We start from the raw sequence: 22,470 nt of genomic DNA, 5'->3' as shown, positions 1-22,470 counted from the left end.
GTTTCCGGCCCCCGGGGCTGCTATTTACAAACAGACCAAGAAAATTGAGCCCTCTCCTCCGAACTGCCTCAGCTTCCAGAACAGGAAACCAACCAAGTTAGTGATAGAATTCGATATGGGGTGGAGGTGAAGATTGAGGAGAAATAAGGTCACACAGCCCGGGGTCGCCTCCTGCTCCAACATGAAACTATCGGTGTGCCCTTGAACAACTGAGCTAGCCTCCCGAGACTCATTTTCTGCAACTTTAAAATGCCCATAATAATGCTACCCGACTGATATTATCAACGTTGTATGCTTCTTGGGAAGCCTAGTGCAGCGCCTGGCACATATGAAGTACACAATAAAAGCTCTTTGTAATGCATTGAAAAACTAGCTTCCAGGACTTGAATTGTATGCAAAAAAGCCTTCAAACTACGTGAGTTAATGGGGGGAAAATGCAGCGGATAGGCCTACTGTGGACCTCCAGCCTTTCTCGCACAGGCATTCACAGCAGGAAGGCTGAGTGTCTGAGCATCTGCAGGGACGCTTTCCTCCTGGCGATATATGGATTTCTCTTCCACCATAGAACGGAGACCCAGAGCCTCTAGAGACCCCACAGAGAAAGCTGTTTCTTACATTCTTTGAGTGCAGGGTGGAAATTGGGGCTCTCGAACACACTTCTTGATCAACTTTAGTCTGTATCATCCCTAAATCGAAATGGAGGCTTTTTCCAAGTTTCAGAGTTGGCCGGTAGGAATGCCTATGAAGTCCTTTGCCCTCACACCAATATTACACCATTTAATCTTCACAACAAACTCTCCATGTAGATGTTTCCATCAGTAATCACATTTCAGAGAGGTGGAAAAGGAGTCAGCACAGCTTGCTCCAAACCAGTGTTTCTGATGCCAGACCTCAACACTTTTCTTCTGCCAGGATTTTTATTAAAGTTGTTTATTCTGCTTTATTTTATTAACATTAAGCCATTATGCCTCTTCATTCTAGGAGCTCCGTGTTGAGGAGAATGTAATAAATATTCTTCATGTTGGTGCTTTTTTATACATCTCTAGCTGAGCTTTGAAAGCTGGAGGGACAGGGAGGGTATGCAAATTGTCCAAGGCTAATCTCAGCCCACCAAGCCAGTGCCTGGTCCAGAATGAATGAATGCCCACAAATAGATTGGATTAGCTCTTTGTTCCTTGTTTCAAGTCTTTATTACAATTTCTATTTCTTGTGGTTTTTATATGCTTATTATTGGTGTCTCACACCAGACTGTGAGTTGCATGAGGCAGGAATATTAGGGTTCTGATTACTGGTCAATTCCTGGAACCTAGCACAGTACCCAGCCCAGAGTAAGTACCAAGTAATATTGGATCACTGAACAAATATTCTGCATTCTTTATCATGTATTAGATGCATACATCTTTGCTCCGTTACATAATGCATGCTTCAAGTCTTCTGGCACATGCTCACATGGGAATAGGAAGCCAGATCTTACTGGGTGTATTTTGCAAGGAATAAGAGGAGCTTCAATCGATGTTTTCTGGGGTGACTTGCAGTGGGAGGTGGTGACAGAGACCTTGGAGGACTATTTCCTGCCTGTGTCTTCCCGCATCCTGGTCTCCCAAACCTCCTGACAAAGACACAGATAGATTGCCACCGAACAGTAAGCTCTGGTTCCTGAAGAGGGAAGGCAGGATGTGCCCCAGGAATCACCAGAGGGGACAGGGAGCAGTTAGTTGTTGGAAGGCTGGATCATCTGAAATGCAGCGATTGCTTTAAGTTTAATTAGGTGACATCTTCAAAACTGATGCTACTTTGCGAGGGGAAGGGCGCTGGCAAGGGTCGCTCTTCTGTGGAAGTTGTCTCATTTAGTTTTGAGCTTGTCTTCAAGCACCTAAGAGACCGAAGCTCGGGAAGCTCGCTGGGGCCACCTGTCTGGCTGTCCCCTCTAGGCCCACGAGTCTGCGCCGGCAGACGAGGACACCCCGCCAACAGGACCTTCATCCTGAAGCAGGGGAGAGCCCTCTGTCCACAATTCCTCCTCCTAGCGGGAGTTTCCGCTTAATCAGTCCAGAGTGCACCATAATGGCTGGAGCGACGCTTTCCAAGCTAGAGGTTTGCCTCGGAATCCCCATTCTACCTCTTAAATCAGGGTAATTTGGATCAGATTCTTAACCTTCTTGACAGGGCTGGGAGTAAGGTGAAAGCCCCAAATTTAAGGGTCGACAAAAACCTCAGTAATCGAGAAACAATATTTTAATACAGCAATTTAAGACGTCAAAATTCATGCAAAAATTCATGATGTACAACATATCTTAGCTTTAAATAGAGACAGGATCTGTCAGCAGTCCGGCGGTTGGGTGCGGAAAGACCGCGACCGCCTCGGAGGAGCATTGGCGGAGGAAGGCGGGAGCATTCGGGGAGGAGGAGAAAAGAAGGTGGAGGCGAGGTGGAGAGTGGGTCTGGATTCCTCGCCCCCGCGGTGTCAGGAGAAATCTTTCTGTGCTGGTCTTAGGATCAGATGAGAGTTTTGCACCCAACTCCAGTGCACGGGTTCTTCTCTGGTCTGGGGGAGGTCGGGGGCGGGGGCGCTGAGGGCTCATCCCTGCAGTTGCGAGCTTATGGGGGACAAGGATCCGGAGGGTCGAGGCCCTGAGGGAGCATGCTGTGAGGAATCTCTGAGGCCCCACGCCTGACCTCTGGCCCCAGGCTGGGGAGGGTGGGGGGAGCCGCTTGGTGAAAACCCGGGTTGGCGGAGGCCCAGGGTGGTAAAGAGCGGCGGGCACCCACAGCGGCAGGCCTCCGCTAGCCGGGTCCGGCGGGATAACGTCGCAGTACCACGGGCCGCTAAGGATTTCCTTTCACCACCTGAGAACACGGGCCCTAAAGATGGGCACGTCCTTCCCTGGATGCACAAAACATCCCTTTCCTGGGTCCCACCGGCGGGAGCGAGTGTGAAGTCCCGAACCAAAAGCGCGCACACGCACACCACCTGGGACCAAACAGATGACAACCTCCGGTCGCACCCCTTGAGGAGCTGATCTTTGCCTTGCCCTTAAAGCCTGAGGTGGACGAGGGCGCCTCGAGCTCAAGGCCCGGGGGCCTCCGGCGTGGGCCCGAAGGCCTGGACTCTCCAGGCCCGTTCTTGGGGCCTGGGTTGGAAGGGCGCTTCAAGGGGACCATTTGGGTTCAAGAAAACTTAACCCCGCCAGCGTGTGCGTCTGAGCCAAGGCCCGGACTTCTCCAGGAAAGGCTCGGACTCGCAGCCCTCCAGCCAAGCGGTCGAAATCCGAGGCCTCGCCGCGCGCTCCCTCTTGGGCGCGGGGACGCGCGCTGCTCTCCCCAGGGACGTGCTGCGGCGGCCTCCCGGGGCTGCGGTCGCGCTCCCCCACGCTGCTTCGGGACTTTTTCTGTTCCGCAAACCGAACTTAGGAATCCAAAGGCACCATTACTCTCGCTTTTAACGCATTTACCAGAAAGAGAGGAAAGGAGGATGGGGACCGGATCTCGGGCCAAGTTCGCGAGTAGCTGCCCGTGTGCCCAGAAACAGGTCTCTTTTCTCACCTTCTCTCCTTCTGTCACCCTTGGGTGCACGGCGGCCCTCTAGGTCTGGCACCCGGTCTCGCAGCCCTGGCGCAGCTCTCGCTCCAGGTGTTGGCCGCGGGTGAGCGAAATCAGCCGCGGACGGGTCCCAGCCGCTGTCGGCGGAGAGTTGTGCGTTAGCATTCGTTAAGCGAGGGATCGTTGGCCAAAAGCGGGAAACCAATTACTTCCTGGGCTGTTCTCTGGGATCACTAACTTCTGAGTTCGGGAGACTACAAATGGGAATTTGAAAGTGTGGAATGTATAGGGAGACAACTTCCAGTCCTCCAAACTCCGTATAACCAAACTCAGATGTATAACCAAAAAGTTTAATTCTTAGGCTCCAAAGTCTAACGCGATGTAAGGAAGGGCTCCTTATCACCATGTGACTCCACTCTTCTGCGCACATTCCAAAACTGTCTATACAGTTAACTCGACAAGCGTGTGCGAGAAATACATCTCTACGATCTCAAAGCTGCAGTTCAAAATTTAAATATAATAAAATTCTGTACTTATGTTTTACTTGCATTGGTGTTAAGGTTAGTTATGGCTTAGGGGCTTTACACACGTTATCTCATGAATCCACAGAGCCATCTTCCAGGGAGGAATAAATTATTGGCCCTATTTTAATGTAGATGGTGAAACTGAGGCTTTGAGAGGTTTAGATAACCTACACAAAGTCTTAGGGCTAAAGCGGTCTAAAGTCAAGATTCAAACCCTTCTCCAAGTCGGGTTGCACGTTCCCGCTTCCGAAAGCAGCCCCCGCCCGCCGCCTGTCGTCAGCCTAAACAGGGCCTGGAGGGAAGTGTTAATGTGATTGCTTTGTTCCAACCCCCGTGGTGGCTTTACCTGTTGACCCGCGCTAACACTGAAGTTTTGAACTTCAGCGCTCCCAGCTTCGGGATGGCTTCAAATCACGCTTTGACAGAATCTCTCTGCCAAGCACCGGTTCCCCGTTTTTATACCATCATATTGATTTGCAAAGGCAATAAATCTAAGAGAAGGGACGGTGTGCCCCCCCCCATAATTATGTTGTCGTATACATTTTATTGCCACGGTTTCAACACCAACAAGATGCATAGCTTGTTAGGGGTCCCCAAACGGCTCACCTCTAGAGCCCAGAATTGTTTAAAGTGGCCTTTTCCATTCCTCTGGTCTGCCTCCTGCCTCCACGCGTTCATTTAACTTTTTGTGCTTTCTGTTTTACCTTTAATACGATGAATAGTCAGAGTTCCTGCCCACAAGAGACTCAGAACCGGGCTACCGCGGTGACAAGGTGACAATTGGAAAAGGAAGTGGAGGCTGATTGGGGGCAACTCGGTTTGCCCCTCGCTGGGCCAATTTTTCCAAAAATGACCCTGTTATGAAATTATTCAAATTCCATTCTAAACCATTAGGATAATTATGAAAAGAAACGATGTTTCCTCTGTGTAGAAATGTAATGGCAAGTTTATAAAAATTGAGGTATAATTCTGTAAGTTTTTGAAAATTAAAACCAGCAAAAAGATCTTCGTCATTTGAAGCATATATTAAGCTCTAGACTAACCATGACATCACCCTCACTCCGATATAAAGTTAAAAACAAACAAAAAAACCCTCTTGTCAGAAATCTCTTTCTGAGACCAGAAAGGAACCAGTATGCGCCTTACATTCAAGAGGGAAATGTCACTGTTGCATTGAGATGGGGTATGTGTTGGGGCGGCGACGTGGTCTTCAACGACAACGGAAGGTCTGAGTTGTCCAAAAACAGCAAAGAGTAAGGGCTCAAGAATGGAAACTGATCCTTAGGCACACCCAGTTGGTTTAGCCCCTGTTCTTCCTGAGGTTTAATCTGAGAGCCCGCTGCTCTCAGCCGGTGTTAGCTCTAGTACCGCAGCCCAGGCACAATTGCAGGGCCAGGGCGTGACCAAGACCGTGGCCTGGAGTGCCGGTCTGGTGCTGGGGTCTGCCTCTAGCTGGCTGGGCCGATTGGAGAGGAGACATGCCCCTGCCAAGCCGTACCTGGTGTTTCCCTCTCAAAAGCAAATGGAGATAGGCTACAGGACAGTGTAAACCCCTTCCAGCAATAAAGCCTATGATTTTACAAATTTCCGCAAATATATGCACATCTACACTTTGTACCTGGAGACTGACAGCAGAATGTGTTTGTTAGTCACCTGCATGCAGCACCTTGTTAGAAACTATTGATACGTATTGGCAAGAGTGGCTTAAATCACGATTCTCCCAGATGTCATCATTTCACTTTCATAAAAGTTCTCAACTTTTGACTTTTTAGCTTTTTCCCCGTAAGTTTATTTCAGGAGGCTGGGGCACAGAGTTGCAGGGAAGGGAGAAAAGGGCTGGTGGGAAATGGAAGCTGTCTTCTTTTTCTTTTAAATTTTAAGACCCACCAAGAGGCTCCTAATCGCCAGACCGACTGGTTGGAAAGGAGCGCAAATATTTACATGTACAACTTGAGCGTGTGTGTCAGCCTGAGTTTACACGGCCCCGAGTGAAGCGGATTACCCTGCGAATTACCCTGCGAATTCGGAGAATTTGAGTTATTCAAGCTGAACAGGGCCAACAGGTCGACCCCCATAAGGCCGTGGGAAGTCCTGGTGCAGACCAGTTTAAGAAGGCTGAAGAGTCCATGTCTACCAAGCTCAGGCACTGTAAATCTCGCTCTCTCCCACTGCGCGTCGCGTGGTCCCCGCAGGGTGCCGCGACTCCGGCACCGCGCCGCCCCAAGCCTTCCCTTCGTGGAGGCCCCACTCTCCGGAGTCCCTTTCGGGAACAAGAACCCAGGGTAAGTGGCGCACTGGTGTGCAGCAGAAGCCGTGGTTCTGAAAGCAGCATTCTTTGCCAAACGCTCGCAGCCCTCCCTTAGCATATCCTTCGCAGGGCTGTGTCTCTCCAGTACGCCTGACAAGCAGACAGATTTTGGAGCCCAACGAGTGAGGGGACCAGCCCTGGGAGCTGTCCCGCGAATAGGATCTGGCCCGTTAGGTGCTGGGTCTGTGGCGCCGGTTTCCACTCTACTTAGAGCTTCCCAACTTTCTTTTGGAACTTTGAGCACTGGGAAGAAAAAGAATGGAAGAAGCAGGAACTCCCTCAGGCTACCCCTGGTCTAGATTCCCGCACCGGGCCACTCCCAGAATCCCGCGTCCTAGCCGCTTCAAAAATACCCGCTCCCGACCGCACGCACGTCCTTCCGCCCCGGGACTTGGAGACCAGGCTAGGGGCATCTGCGGCAGCGTGGTGGTGACACTTTTTCCGAACCGGCGCCAGCTTCCCGGCCAGTAGCGGCGCGAGGCCGTGCGGGAACCGCGCCCGGGACGCGCCCTCCCTGTCCGGCCCGCGGCCCCGCCCCCGGCGTCGGAATCAGGAAGCGGTGACGTGGGGCGGCGCTGACTGGCTGCGGGCCGCCGGGATAGCTGCCGCCAGCAAATTAAGGCGCAGGGCTGTGAGCGCCCGGGCGCACTGTCCTCCGCGCCGCGCCGTGCTCCGCACGCCTGCACTCGCGCTCCTTGGCGTCCGCTCCCTCGCAGCGGCGCTCCACCGGTCGCCACCTTCCTGCAGCTTGGGCTGCTCCGGCTGTTCCCAGCGCGTGGAGGGAGGAAGGACGCAGAGGAGGTGCGGCAAGACCCCTGGGCTTTGCGCGTCCGATGCTCGTCTCCACCTTCCGGCGGCGCAGCCCGTGTTCCTGCGGAGCGCCCCAGTGTTCGAGCACCCGGTTGAGCCCGCTGCTGGTCCCCTCCTGTCCTCTCCGGCTGGTTCGAAGTCTCTGGGGCTGGAGGGCTTTGCGGTGAGGGACAGAGGCCAGTGTGGAGCTCTTGGGAGGTTGGGGCTGACTCATCTGGAGTTCCCGACTCCGCTGAGATTGCACTTGGAAACTTTGCGCTGTGTGTCGGTTTTTGTCTCCCTTGGGGAAGCTGGACGGCAGTTCGGCAGGCCCAGTCCGTGGCCAGGACCGCGCGCTGGGGGCCATGGAGTTCACGGCGTCGCCCAAGCCACAGCTGTCCTCCCGGGCCAACGCCTTCTCCATCGCCGCGCTCATGTCGAGCGGCGGCTCCAAAGAGAAGGAGGCCACTGAGAACACCATCAAACCTCTGGGTAAGTCTGGCTGCCTGATTGTCCGCCGTGGGCAGGGGCGGGGCTGATGCTCCTCTGTCTGTCCCTCGGTCCCCTGCCTGCGGGAGGCTCGCGAGGGTGGCTTTTCCCTGCTCGAGGCAGCTTCTGATCCTAGGCTCGGGGCCCGACGCTAGGGATGGGGGATTCTTTCCTTTTCCTCCCAAATTTTCTTTAGGAGCTTCACGGACAGCGGATTTCGAGTCTCTTCTATGCGCTAGGCACTTTCCTTACCCATTCCTCTAGAATCCCCGTCTCAGGTTGTACGTAGGAGAGTGTGTGTAACTTTGTTGGGATAAAAACAGTCAGGGATAAATAATAATTAACCCCTTTTAAGACTCAACAGAATTTACCATACGTGTAACACCTGCGTCTGCATTTGACACCAAGGAGACTAACCAATTCACAAGAAACTAGTTGAATTTTGTTTTTCCTCTGACTTCAACTGATTAAACAGAATCAGCTCCTTAAAGACACTGTCAAGTGCTGTAGAATAAGCCATTTCTCCCCACATGAACTATTGTCTTCACAGAAGCTCCAGACTTATCAGTGAGACATCGTTTTATAGCTGCCATCATTTTCAGTGGAGGTTGGCAAAAACATTAGCCAGTAACCATTTTCCAAATTCCTCAACTTTTAGCTATACTGTTTATTTAACAACCTTTACCATTTATAGAAGACACTAGGCTCAGAGTAAAGGGAAATTAAGGATTATGTTCCCCGAGCACAAGTGAACTGTGTGGGAAAGAAACTGCTGGACTTGAGTGTTTCAAAGTCCCTTTATAATTGGCAGAGAAAGAAGTGTTATCATCACCTCTTGGGTCCCAGGGAAATAATTGTTCCACATCCTGATCATCTTATGCCCTAAAAATGGTGAGAAACATCAAATAGCAAACTTAGGGTAATATTTCTTTTTTAACTCTCCCCAGTGTTTTCTTTCTTTCTCCCTGTCCTTTCTAATACTTGTAACATCTCACATCTGAAACAACAATGGTAGTATGAAAGACAAAGTGTTAGAGATGAAAAATAAGAGGGCCAGGCAGAGAGGAAAGAAAGAGCTAAAATCCAAGCTTTGAACCAAGGAAAAGGAAACCAGATCTCCAGAAAATATAATGTCAAAAATTCTCCCCTCCAAGGTTTTCACTCCCTTATCCTGGTTCTTCCCACCTGCCCTCCTGCCGAAATCTAAGCCTGCCAAGAAAATATGGAAACAACCAATGAAAGCCCAGCTGTTTACAGAAATATTAACCATCACTTTCAGTTATATTTGTGAGACTGCCCGACATTACCCACTCCCATTTAGAGGGCCTCTGAATTCTTTATAAACACCGCCATCACAGTGGTAGCTAGTAGGAAGAGAGCACTTGGGGTTAAAATTCCTGTCAGAATTACAGACAGCAGACTGGGAAACATGCCATTTTCACCTCATTTCAGTATTGCTTTCTTTTCTGTTTCTTTTCCTGAGAATATTCACCGTCTATCTAAATTCTAAACTATAAAGCCATCTCCTCTCCCCCACCGCAAACACACACAGTCTGTAAAATGAGCATCCCTCCCCTGGGCTTTTTGAGACAGGCTCTGTAAGAACCAGAAGGCATTTTCGTCCTTTCCACAGGCCAGTGCAACAGAGCACAATAAGCCGAGGACTCCTGCAAGAGAAACACCTAGAGGTTCTGTTACAGAGAGAATGTGGTACTTTGGAACACGAGAGAGATGTTGAAGCAGCTGTGGGGTGGGGACTTGAAAATGTCTCATGCTTGCCCATTTAAACACACTGAATCTATTTACAAGAACTGCCTTAGACCACTAGAACATTTCTATAAAAAAATTTTTTTTTAATTGAGATACAGTCGACATGTAACATTGTGTTAGATCAATTCTGTATCATTTTCTTCCTCCTCCACTTTCCAACCCTGATGGTCATTAGTCTGGGGCTTAGGGACTTTGCCTGTTTCAGTTGTCAGAAAATAAGAAAATTTCTGAGGTTACTTGTTGATTCCTTATAAAGACATTATATGAATGTGTTTCTGAAAATATTCATTGCAAATAAGATTGTGCCATGGCGTACTTCTCTTTCTTTGAATTTGAAAATATAAGGCTGAGATAATTAATTGGGTTATCCTTAATTTAAATGAGTTGATTATTGTAAGAGAAGAAAACATAAAAAAAATTCCCTGTTTCCTGCTTGCCTGCCTCAAGTCAAGGAGAAATATGGGAAATAAAATATTTTATATGATGTACAGCATATATATGTATATACCTACATTTAGAACTTGTTTCAATTCCTTGAGGGCACTCAGAACAGAATTGTTTAGAGATGAGTTTCACATTGCGGATTCAAGTAGTTTCTTTTTTAAGGGATGCAAGATAATTGGGACAATTACAAAAGTCCCCCTGTATTCCATCAAAGTGACTGGTGTAGTCCTAGGCCCTTATCAGCTGTGGAGGAGAATGTTTGGTTCAGAGGCAGTGGTATTCCAGCCTGATGGTGGATGGCGTTCCTCCTACTTTAATTCTCTGCTAACCTGGAATGGGGGGTCCTTCCAGGACCTTTTTGAGAGAAAAATACACACACTGCCCTCAAGCAATTGTTTCCTGCTGGTTCCCAAAATGGCCTGGGGAGCTCACTTCTGTGATATGTTAGAGCCTTTCATAAGATCTCAGGCTGGGAGGGATATTGTAAAAATGACCTCATATCGACCAAGCCTAGAAAACGGAGAGCCAGACAGAGAAGTGAAGTAACTTAATTTTTTTGTTTCAACCACATCCTCACTTTTCTCCACTTCCCCTCCACTTTTCAGTTTTTCTTATGGAGAGAAGGCTCAGGACGGAAGGGAAAGTTTCTGTCGAAGTAAGGAAGGTCCTGATCTCTTCATTCCCTTGGTCTCCCTGGAGAAAAGTCTCTCCTGGTGGTCAGGAAGGACTGGCACCAGATCCTACAAGCGGCAAAGTCTAGAACTTGAGAGGGGTGACAACAGGAATAGTTGCTTTTCATCTTTCATGACCACCTCCTTTCCCTTTATCCACTCCTTACATTTTTAATCCCCAAAGTGGCTTTCATAATAGTAGTAATAAGCTGTTAGTTTTAGAACTCATTGGGTTCAGTAAACTATATATATATTATTGATGGGTTATCAGTGCCTTCCTGGAGTTTCTGAACTTAACTTTTCCAAAGTCCAGTCCAGAACCTATTTTAGTTGCGTTGTTCCCCATCCTGTATCTTTGCTTGACAGCGTCAGCTGTCATCCTCCATTCTCTTTGCCTGCAGAACAATTTGTTGAGAAGTCATCGTGTGCCCAGCCCCTGGGCGAACTGACCAGCCTGGATGCTCACGGGGAGTTTGGTGGTGGGGGCAGCAGCAGCAGCCCATCCTCCTCCTCTCTGTGCACTGAGCCGCTGATCCCCACCACCCCCATCATCCCCAGTGAGGAGATGGCCAAAATTGCCTGCAGCCTGGAGACCAAGGAGCTCTGGGACAAATTCCACGAGCTGGGGACAGAGATGATCATCACCAAGTCGGGCAGGTAGCGGGGGGCCTTGCTGTGTGAGGGGTGGGGCGGTGAGAATGGCGCCCTGGGCGGCCCAGGGTGTTCCCAGGCACTGGCTGAAACCCCAGGAATCCACAGCACTGAGAGGAAGCTTCGTTTAATGAGGGCTTCTTTCCACTGGCTTGATTTTAGAAGGAACTGCTGAAACAGATTGTCTGAGCATCTACTTTCTCCGAATCTGGCCATGAAAAACCCCACCTTGGCCTTGATGAAAGGGTTGCAGGGACCAGTGATCTTGGGACGCTGCAGTCTGAGAGGGCTCTGGTCTTGGGGCAGGCATCTGGAGGGAAGCGGGAACTCATGCTGGGAGTGCAGGGCGGGCTGCTGGCTGCTTGGAGGGAGGCAGGTAGCTCCTTCCCTTTATTGGCCTCAATTTGCAAAAGCCGCCAGTTCCTATTAAAAACTAAAATTAAAACCTGTGCACGATGATATTTGAAACGACCACACTTTGTGTAGGATGGAGTGCTGGTGCTACGGGCTCGCTGGTGCTGTAGCTGGGCAGGCAGGGAGGGGGTGGGCAGAAGCCCCGGGGTGCAGGCGGCTCCCCAGTCCTGGGGCAGAGACTCTGAAGGTCGGTGGCAGATGGCATCCCTTGTCACTCCAGCTCTCTGGACTCTGGGAAATACCTGCAGGGTCTCCAGAAACCCAGCCCCACCCTAGATTTCTGTGGCTGGAGGGAGTTTTCTCTCCGCAACCCTAGGAGACTGGGCGACTCGGTCCGCTGCAGAAACTTTGATCTGGGAGCCTAACAGGCTTGATAATAGAAGATAGGATTTTCCCTAATCGCAGACCTTTGGGTATTAGAAAACAAAACAAAACTTTTCACCTAGCAATGAGGACTCCTGCAAAGGTGATACCTAAAATTATCTATGCTTGAGAGAAGGAAGGTCTCCGAATTCACATCTTGGTGGAAACAAAAAAGGATTTGGGGGGCCAGGTAGGGAGGGGAGTAGGACCTCCCTCTTTAATTCGGTGGGCTCCTTCGGCAGTATGAGCTCTGGCCGATTCTCTTTGTTTCCCTGTGTTAGGAGGATGTTTCCCACCATCCGAGTGTCATTTTCGGGCGTGGATCCTGAGGCCAAGTACATAGTCCTGATGGACATCGTCCCCGTGGACAACAAGAGGTACCGCTACGCCTACCACCGGTCCTCCTGGCTGGTGGCTGGCAAGGCAGACCCGCCGCTGCCAGCCAGGTTTGTGCCTCCAGATTTTTGGGCAGAGCAAAATGCGTCTTAACCCGGAGAGCAGAATGTCTCCGGCATTTCAAGCAGATGTGTTTTCACAGCGGTGTGCTTTCTGGTAGAAAGCATTCCAAGTGCAGAGGCTCCAGGATTGACTCTGCAAACTATCTGAGAAAGGCAGAGTTTGCAGGGACAGAATGTTGTCTTTAATTTTATCTTTCTCATAATTCATTTCCACACTTTCCTAATTTCAGTTAGAATATTCATTAGAAATCCGGACCCATTTCATAGGGCACCCATCATTTCTAGTTGGTTACTTAATACCAGACTGAATACACCTAACGCTGAAGTGGTTGCCCTAAAAATCCTTTTTTAGAAGCGTGCATTTCAGTAAAGTGGTTGCTTATAGTAAATATTTTTAAATAATATGGTTATATCTGTACACAGTAAAGGTCATTTTGGTGGAATGTGGTTGTTTTTGACCAAAGGACTCAGACATTTTAAGTAGGAAGAGCTCTTTTTTCCCCCTTCTCCGTAGTAACTTCAGTAGATGCGTGTAATTCAACATCAGGTTAATAGTCTTTTACAGGAAGCATTACTCAATATGTTAGGGCTCATATACGTTTATTTTTGTGCTATTCATGGGTCATAATGTCTTTCAAAAAGGAGAACCCTGTTTAAAAAAAATCACATGCTGTTTTTTATTGTGGCTGCTTTCCCCAAATTAGCCTTCTAGGGGAAAAAAAGAGCATGTATTAGTTTATGCAAAAAGTAGCAGCTGAAGTTATAGGAACCTAACTGCGTACTTTAATACAAACAAAGGGTATTAGCAGGCTCTACATTTAGGGTTCTAAAACCAAGATTCACTGTTTTTAAGTTGTTTTATGACTATCTAATTTTTGTAATTGGCCGGAAATTCATTATCAGAATTAAGAATTTATTTACATGTACAGATTGAGGAACTTTGAAGTTATGGCTGGTTCTTTGTAAGTATTGAGTGTGGAGTTTTAGTCAAGACACAGAACCAACACCGACAGTTTACACATACTAGTTCAGATGGAATATTAAGCTTGCTTAGTCGTTAATCACATTACTGAGTTTACGGTATGCTAAATACACTGGAGAAGAGATTAAAAGAAGCCTCTCAAGAGTTTTCCATTCCCACAACAGACTAGGAAGGACATCTTCCCAACCCTTACAAATCAGTATATCAAATAACAACAGGGCTAAGAACTTCTTTAAAAAATGTTATACCCATTTTTTAAAAATTGAGCAAGATTCACCAGTTTATAGTAGTTTATAATCAGTATTCTTTACTATTTATTGTTAAATAGCTGATTCACATTACTCTCAAGCTTCCTTCCAAACTTTCCAAAATCTTTTTAGATGAGAGAGAGAAAGAAGAGAGACAAGCATTTTAGCAGATTCCTAACCGTTTTTATAAGCAAATCCTCTCCCCCTCCCCCAAAGTCTTTCCTTTAAGAAGTTAATCGCTCTTATTTAGCATATGTTTTCTTCCTATCAGAAGGTATGGGGAACTGGTGCAGGCCAGCAGGACTTTGGAAATATGACATGCCTTGTTTATGTTACTAATCTGTCCTGGTTGGAGAAGGAAAGCACGTACCAATACACTATCTTAACTGAAGCATGTTTAAGCTATTGCTGGAATTTTAAGTCCTGGGGGACTTGAGAGAGGAGGGGTTTCCTGTATGCTTTTTCATTCATCTTACTTCAGTTTATTTATATTGATATTAGATAAAAATGTTTAGTGTGTTACAGGATAGAAATACACTAGATAATTTAAGCAAATATTCTTTATTATTATTATTAAAAAATAGCACTATATTTCATAGCTCCATAAGGGAAAGGTGAGGAATACGGGAGGTGATTTTTTTTTTTTAAGATTTTATTTATTTGAGAGGGAGAGAGAGAGAGACAGAGATAGCAAGAGAGAGCAGGAGCTGGGAGGAGAGGGTTCAGAAGCAGTCTCCCCGCTGAGCAGGGAGCCAGATGAGGCTTGAGCCCAATCTTGACCTGAGCAGAAGGCAGATGCTTAACCAACTGGGCCACCCAGGTTCCCCAGAGGTGATCATTTTTGTATTGATGTGGTTCTTGTTGCAACATTTTATTTCAGACGAAAGTTGTTCCTAATCAGAAGAAATAATACTTGACGATATCATTTGACCTCAACAATGGGCAAGACATTATCTAAAATAATGTTGTGTTTTCATATAGGACATTTCGTTGTCTTTAAAGTAACTGAGAATTTATTAATGTGATTATACATGTTGAGTTGATAAAGAGGGAACATTTCATGAGTTTCTAGGAGTTTAAATATTTTTGAAACTTTTTTGGCGGAGTAGGTAGGCACGTGTAAAATTCTGGTCTTGGAGTGGTGTACTTGAAACTGTACTATGGTTGTGTCTTCAAGGAATACTTCAATTGAAAGGCATTCTTGAGCACTTCTCCAAAACAAACAGGAAGACAAACACACACCTAAAGCCTTTAAAGTTCTATGGGTCTAGTAAGACTTTCTAGTGCCTTTTCTGTGCTTTGCTTCTGGTGGGCTTTAGCACATCAGCATGGGCACCTTGTTCTTAGTCCTCTTTGTGACAAAGCATGGCACAGACTTCTTCGGTTTTTTTCCATAAGTATTGCAGGAAAATGTTTTGTGACTTTTTCCCCTGACTTTGAACCCAAACCATAATATTTATGTTTAATCAAAGTTATAAGGATCCTATATAAAATTGAGATATAAATAACCTGTTAAATGGATAAAAGGATTTATCCTATTAAATCAGGGATATTTCGCTCTCTTTCATGAGTTCTGTAATCTCCCCTGACTTCAGAAAAGCTTATGTCGAATGGATACCAGGATTAGAATTTACAAAGAGTTGGGCTTTGTGTAATACTCGCTGGTAGAACGGATGGCCTGCATTTAACTGTGAGGAAAAGATTGCCTTGCACATAGCAGCTGATCAATAAATGATAAATACTTGATAAAACATTTTTTCCCATCAAAGGTTTTTCTCCCCCCATAAGCTGTTTATGAATAAATGCACTGAATAATTTGAGGTTTACCCAGCTTATTTTCACTGTTCTTTAGTGGGCACTTAACTAGATGAAAGTAGTAGTATTTAAGGTAGTGGAAGGAGCAACAGACTGTGATCTGGAGACTATGAAAAGTTAGCCAGGTTGCTGTATTAAAATTACTTTGTCTGGTATTTGTGAACTTCAAACTGAGTCATCTTCAAGTGTAAATGAGTAGATTCTTTAGAATTGTTTCCTCTTCAGTTCTTTATGCCTTCGTTGCTTTTTAGCAGTATTTATACTAGGAACTCATTATACAGTTAGTAGAAACTAGTCTCTCTTTTGAAAATACCTACAACAGTAATAAAATTCCATATTTTACTGAAGCAAGCCAATAGTTGATTAGAAAAATGGAAAAAATTTTTTAATTTTTAAAATTAATTTTTAATTTTAAAATTAAAAATGGCTTGCTGAGCAGACAATAGAAAATTTACTAGATCATTGGTACATGAAGAAAACATATTTAGATATTTTAGAGTTATTTTGATACTGTTATATTATTAAATTTGAGATTATCTGGGGCAAATAAAACTCACCATTTATATGAGGTTTTTGTGTTCCTTTAGAATCAGAATATTTTACAACCCCCAGAGAACAGATTTTGAAAGATGTCTCAATAACATTCTCTCCTAATTTTCTTAGGCTGTATGTGCACCCAGACTCTCCTTTCACTGGCGAGCAGCTACTCAAGCAGATGGTGTCTTTTGAAAAGGTGAAACTCACCAACAATGAACTGGATCAGCATGGCCATGTAAGTACAGTGCCTTGGGTTATGTGGATTCCCTGGGATGGAATGGAGAAGTCACTCAGAACTTCCTCGGTCTCAGTCTCTGCTTCCCCTCCCTCTCCCCATCCCATCTTCCATCTCTCAGTCATTCTGTGAGAACATTCACGTGCTGTTCAGGGAACCCTGACTGCTCTTCTCAAGAGTCACTTACGGGGGTGCTGTATGCCATTTCTGTGCAAGAGGGTCTGGAACCTTCGGCACTGAATTTCCTGACTGCAACTACTTTACTACCTGCACCAGCTAAACAAAGGGAATGTGCATTCTGGAGGCCATGATAGTTCTTGGGTTAAACATCTGATTTCTGTCCGTGGTATGTTAGGTAACACAGTGTAAAGGAAATGGGGCTGACATCTCCTATGGGGATTTCCCAAAGTGTGTTTTGTAGAGCTTGTTCATGTGAGACACGGTAGAACAAAAGGGTTTTGTGTCCAAATAAATTTGGGGAAGTGCTCTTTACTCATTAGGTACCCCTATTGTAGAGAGTCTTATGAATATTAAAGCACAGAGAAATCTTGAAATTAAAAACAAAGCAATTTGATTTTGTGTCATAAGGAGTTCATCAAAATATGGAAAAAGAGAAATTGGAATTGAGTCCATATCAATAATGAACAGCATAAATAGCCATTGACACAGGCCTTTACACATTTGATAAGTCTGCTTTGTAAGGCACAATGATGTTATTCCATGCTCTAAAAGATTTACATAAAAATTGTTTTAGATTTTATGCTAAGAAAACTTTAGACTTGCATACTTCTTTTTGATAAGGAGAGGACTGTTTCTTTGTTTTTTTGCCTCAATTTGCCAGAAATCACATTGGCACTTCATTGGTTGCTTCCCTTGGCTTAGATATTTTGATATAATTATTCTCTCTCTTACCCCTTAATTAAGACTCTTGTTACTCAAGGTTTTAGTTTTTATTGGATCTATGCAATTTAGAAGTTCAGAACATTTCTCAAAAAGGAATGGTTATAAGTAGATGTGAATTAGAGAGTTCTTGCCAATGGTTTCAAATGGTTTGATTGAAACTGGAACCAAATAAATCACTTTAGGCGTTGCCACCACCCATTTGCCCACAAGAGACCTTGTTTATCATGACCAAATCAGAGTAACCAGGTTAACTCATGACTCTGCTAGTGGTACTGTTGCGATGTTGCAAATAGGTTAATAGATTGCTGTTATTTTATGTATTGGAAAAGATAATTGACTTTTATCTTTAAGAATGTTGGGATAATTGTCTTTTTCTGCTTTTTTAAAAAGACGTTTTCATTGATAGAATTTTTTTTTTCAGGTTAAAAATGATGAAGTATCTGGGAGACATTTTCTGCAGGCCAGATCATTCTTAATGCCATATTAAATTAATTCATATTAAATTCATATGAATTATAATTCATATTAAATTCATATGAATTATAATTCATATTATGATTCATATTAAAATTTCTTGACGCCACTGAAATCTTTGCAGGGAGAAACAAAATTTTTTATGGTTGTGGTATTTTCCATATGTGAAGCTTTTACTTATTTATTTTTAATTTTATTATTATTTTTTAAAACGTTGAAGAAAGTCCTGGAATAGTTGTTGTTGTTGTTGTTGTTGTTTAAGATTTTATTTATTTGAGAGAGAGAGGGCAAGAGACCACAAGCAGGTGGAGCAGCAGAGGGAGAGGGAGAAGCAGGCTCCCCGCTGAGCAGGGAACCCACACAGGGTTCCATCTGAGGAGCCTGAGATCATGACCTTAGCCGAAGGCAGATGCCTTTTTTAAAAAAAATTTTTTATTATGTTATATTAGTCACCATACAGTACATCATTAGTTTTTGATGCAATGTTCCATGATTCATTGTTTGCACATAACACCCAGTGCTCCATGCCATACATGCTCTCCTTAATACCCATCACCAGGCTAGCCCATCCCCCCACCCCCCTCCCCTCTGAAACCCTCAGTTTGTTTCCCAGAGTCCATAGTCTCTCATGGTTCATTCCCCCTTCTGTTTACCCCCCCTTCATTCTTCCCTTTCTTCTACTGATCTCCCTGCTATGCTTAATGAACTGAACCACCCAGGTGCCCTTCCGTGAAGCTTTTAGAAGCACTTTTTGGGTCTTTCCAGAAAGACTTGAGAATTCATTTTGAGCTCAGTTGTCCAGAATTAATATGTTTTCCTTTTAATATCAACTTCATGGGTAGAAATAGCAGCAAGCTGTATTTTAGGAGCTCTGACTTCTCATCTGGTTATGCAGGATTAGACCTTGACAAATTATTTAGTCTTAGGTGGTTGTTAATATCCATTTTAGCTTTAATATAACCTTTTGTCACCATAAATAATGTGTTCTGAAAACTACAAGGAAAGATTTTTAGATCCTGTGTCATTCAGCCCAAGTTCCTTGAATTAGTTCTGGAGAAGCCCTTCTTATGGATGCATTTTTCATTTTAAAACAAGCAAATTTTTTACTTCAGGGAATTTATTTATTCAGTGAAGCAAAGTTGACATTTCTATTAGTGTTCCTTAGCCCCATGAGGTCTTGAGCAGAGAGTCAAGGGGGCTGAGATTCAGTCTGAGGTTTGAGTTTCTTTGGCACCCTTTCCCAGAGGAAATTGACCTTGAGATGGTGTAAGTAGGGGAGAGGGGACATTATGTAAAGCTTAGGGCTTTTTCCATTGTGTGTATATATGTATGTGTATGTGTGAAAATTCTTTCTAACTTGTTAGTATCACATATAATGAATACCCAGGTTTTTTCTTATATCAGTGTTAGAAGTTTACTTTTGTCACTTTGAGTTTATTCCAGTTTTATGAGTGACCATAAATATTTTGAACTCCTTGAAATAAACACATTATATAAAGAGATGACTTTTTTTTTTTTAAAGTCTATTTCAACTCATTTGAAGCTCTCATTTGTTTCAGTTATTCCTATTCAGGTTTGGGACCATAAAAGGATGGCGTGTTCAAAATTCAATGCCAGTTAATGCCCTGTAACTTTAAGTTGGCTTACATCTCAGCACAGGGAGAGACTGATTCTATATTAGTCATCCCACAGTGACTAGTATTTAACTCTGTTAAAGTCAACTAGCAAAAATGCTCATCTACCACACCCATGTTAGCCAAGAAAACAGGGGAGCCGTTAGTTGCAACGACACTGCATGCCATTGACCCTGCTCCTGCCACAGGATGTATCACATGCCTCCCCTGAGAGCCAGGCTCTCTGCTAGGCCCTTGGGATGAAGGGCATATAGTGTCAGCACTGTTATTCCAGGAAGGACATACCCAATTTTACCAGTTTAGGTAGCTTTCGGAGTGGCAGAGGGGAATATATGGAAAAATTTTATATCTAAAAGTGAATTCTGTTGCTCAGATTTCATAATGGCAAATCATTATATTTTATTGAAAAGATACATGAAAAATACTGCCTTGTTAACAACCATAGTAGGCTCATGATTTCTAAGTATTGGGCAACTTTTACTAGCTATAGAACGGAAGATGGTTATCACTGTCATTCACGTTTGGTTTATAACTGGAAGCCAGGAATCAATGTAATAATAATAACAATAATATAACGTTATATTATATATATATAACAACAAATAATAATAATAATGTTCATGTTTACTGAGCACTTCCTATTTGCTATGTAATTTTTAAGGGCTACATCATCTAATCCTCCCTACAACTCTGTGAGGTATGTTTTTGCATTGGAGAAAACAAGGTTGGAGAGGTGAGATTGGTTGGCTCAAAATAAAGGAGCTAGAAAGTAACGGGTTTAGCACTCTAACTGAGGTCTAATACCACACAGCCTTTCTTAATTCTTTGGGTCTCCCCCAACCATAGATAGCAATCTGTCCTCCTAGAATACATAAGTTCGTACTTTAGAAAATTTAGACTGTACATCCTTTGGTCTAACCAGACTAGCAAAAAATATTTTAAAGACTCGATTAAAAAAAAAAAATCAACATCCTTCAGATGACTTTCCCCCCATCATTTTATTTATTTTTTATTTTTTATTTTTTTAAAGATTTTATTTATTTATTTGACAGAGATAGAGACAGCCAGTGAGAGAGGGAACACAAGCAGGGAGAGTGGGAGAGGAAGAAGCAGGCTCATAGTGGAGGAGCCTGATGTGGGGCTCGATCCCACAACGCCGGGATCACGCCCTGAGCTGAAGGCAGATGCCCCACCGCTGTGCCACCCAGGCGCCCCGCCCCCCATCATTTTAAAGATTTTTTTTTTTTTAATTTGAGAGAGAGAGAGAGCACAAGGAGGGGGCAGAGGGAGAGGGAGAGGGAGAAGCAGACTACGGGCTGAGCTGAGCAGGGAGCCCGACGTGGGGCTCCATCCCAGGCACCTCCTCCTCCCATCATTTTAGAAAGGACCCTTGGAACAACCTGTATTGTGTACAGTTGTTTTGATAAAATGTGATTTCACAACTATGACTCTGCAGCACATTATGAAAAGGATCTGCTTTATGAATGGAAAGGGTAAACCTGATCTTACAGTTTGAATTTGAAGCTGAGATCTTATGGCTCTTTCTTTGCCTCATTGCACTTTGGCCTGTTTAGCAATATAAATACTTAAAATTCAGTACTTCCCATCTCTTCATCATAGATAATTTTGAACTCAATGCACAAGTACCAGCCGCGGGTGCACATCATTAAGAAGAAAGACCACACAGCCTCATTGCTCAATCTGAAGTCTGAAGAATTCAGAACATTCATCTTCCCAGAGACCGTTTTCACAGCAGTCACTGCCTACCAGAATCAACTGGTAAGTTCAGCATTCACCATTTGTTTCCTACACAAGGGAAAGATTTGGGAGCTGCTTTCATTTTCTTGGCAAGAAGGGCTATCCCAGTACTCAAAGCTGAAGTTTACTCTGGCAAGTGCTATTGAGTATCAGCCCCAGAACCTCTAAGCGTGTTGAGGGACCATGAGTCAAGGTTATTGAGGTCTGTATTATACCACCTTTTCTAGAGTCTTTATACCCTTGGTCGGTTTGTTCATTGCCCACTCTCCCACCCAGACCTGCCCCATCTGACTTCTCAAATTTTCTTCTTGAGCAAATCACCTGCTTCCTTTTTCTCGTTCTCTTAGAGCCTCTTGATGAATATAACCATACACTCACTGGTCCACAAAATTTACAGGTGCAGTTTTTCTGCTAAATTAACACACGTATTCCAGCCAACCACACAAACTGTCGATACTTCAGAAATTTTGGGCAGCTTATTCAGCTGTGATTTAAGGTAATTCTAGTAAGAGGATTTTAAATGTCTCTTTAGATAACAAACTGTAGCATGTAAGCAGTGTGTGTTTAATTAACTTCAAGATCACTAATTTATAATATTGAGTTTTATAGTTTCTACTCTTTGTTACAGATCACAGTTCAAGTTTATGCATTTCTTCATCCATAAGGTTCAGTCCAACTCAGTAAATAACTATCAAAGTCTTACTGAGGGCTGGGTGCTGGTAGATACTTCCCCATATATTTTCTTCTTTCCTGGTCAGCATAACCTTGAATGCTGGGGGTAACAAGAACATTCTGTGGTGAGGAAGCTGAGGCTAAGAGAGGATAGTAACTTTTCACGGTCAGGAAGGACCAGAAATAGAACTCCTCCGATATACTTCAGTAAAAGGAACTCATTCAGTTTACTTGACAAATTTGGTTGTTTGCGGCCTCTCTAGGTCTTTGTAGCTTGCTTTTATTTGGTCACTTTTAAGGTAGCCAGGACTGTTGCCCTCTTCTTGTTTTGCCGTTGTTATATTTTGGTTCTGAGTGAGTAATTGTAAGGTGATGTCTGATAGATGTTTCAGAGGCCAGAGTGGGATAGGTCAGCCAGAGGAGATATGGTGTTGTGTGTCTCGAGAAAAGTAAGAAGGTGAAGGTGACGGCCTAGATAACCCTACGCAAATGAGGAAATGGGAGCACAGGGAAGGGATATGAGAAGAAGGTAGGCGTGGATGTGTGTCTGTAAGGCATAAGCGCCTATCATTTCTGTATGACTTGGAGTAGACTTTACTTCACCACTGTGGCTGCCATTTTCCTTACCTGTTAACTGGAGCTAAGAACTGCCCAGAACATCTTGGGAATTCCTGTGAGGATCAGATGTGGTGCTGTGTAAACATGTCTTTGGAAACTGTCAGGCACCCTATAAATAAGGCATATGGCTACTATCGGACTGTCTCTGGAGTGTTCAAAGAGGATCTGTCACT

At 44.6% G+C, this 22,470-nt stretch overlaps 1 protein-coding gene across 2 annotated transcripts in view; it reads left to right on the top strand.

Annotated features, from left to right (window-relative positions):
• Positions 1-6,951: 6,951 nt before the first annotated feature.
• The window catches only part of TBX20 (T-box transcription factor 20), a 56,855-nt gene continuing 41,336 nt past the window's right edge, over positions 6,952-22,470 (top strand). Inside the window, exons 1-5 of one of the 2 annotated variants that reach the window (XM_034670389.1) lie at positions 6,952-7,653; positions 10,937-11,192; positions 12,245-12,340; positions 16,130-16,238; positions 20,870-21,028. In XM_034670389.1, coding sequence (XP_034526280.1) covers positions 7,527-7,653; positions 10,937-11,192; positions 12,245-12,340; positions 16,130-16,238; positions 20,870-21,028 — 747 coding nt within the window. In that variant the 5' untranslated portion in view covers positions 6,952-7,526. Of the gene's footprint in view, positions 7,654-10,936; positions 11,193-12,244; positions 12,410-16,129; positions 16,239-20,869; positions 21,029-22,470 lie in introns of both variants that reach the window. The other variant, XM_002918656.4, reaches the window with a different exon arrangement.

The sequence above is a fragment of the Ailuropoda melanoleuca genome, chromosome 1 (genome assembly GCF_002007445.2).
Source record: "Ailuropoda melanoleuca isolate Jingjing chromosome 1, ASM200744v2, whole genome shotgun sequence".
NCBI lineage: Eukaryota > Metazoa > Chordata > Mammalia > Carnivora > Ursidae > Ailuropoda > Ailuropoda melanoleuca.
Note: the sequence above shows the minus strand (reverse complement) of the source record. Positions and strands in the feature narration are given on the sequence as shown.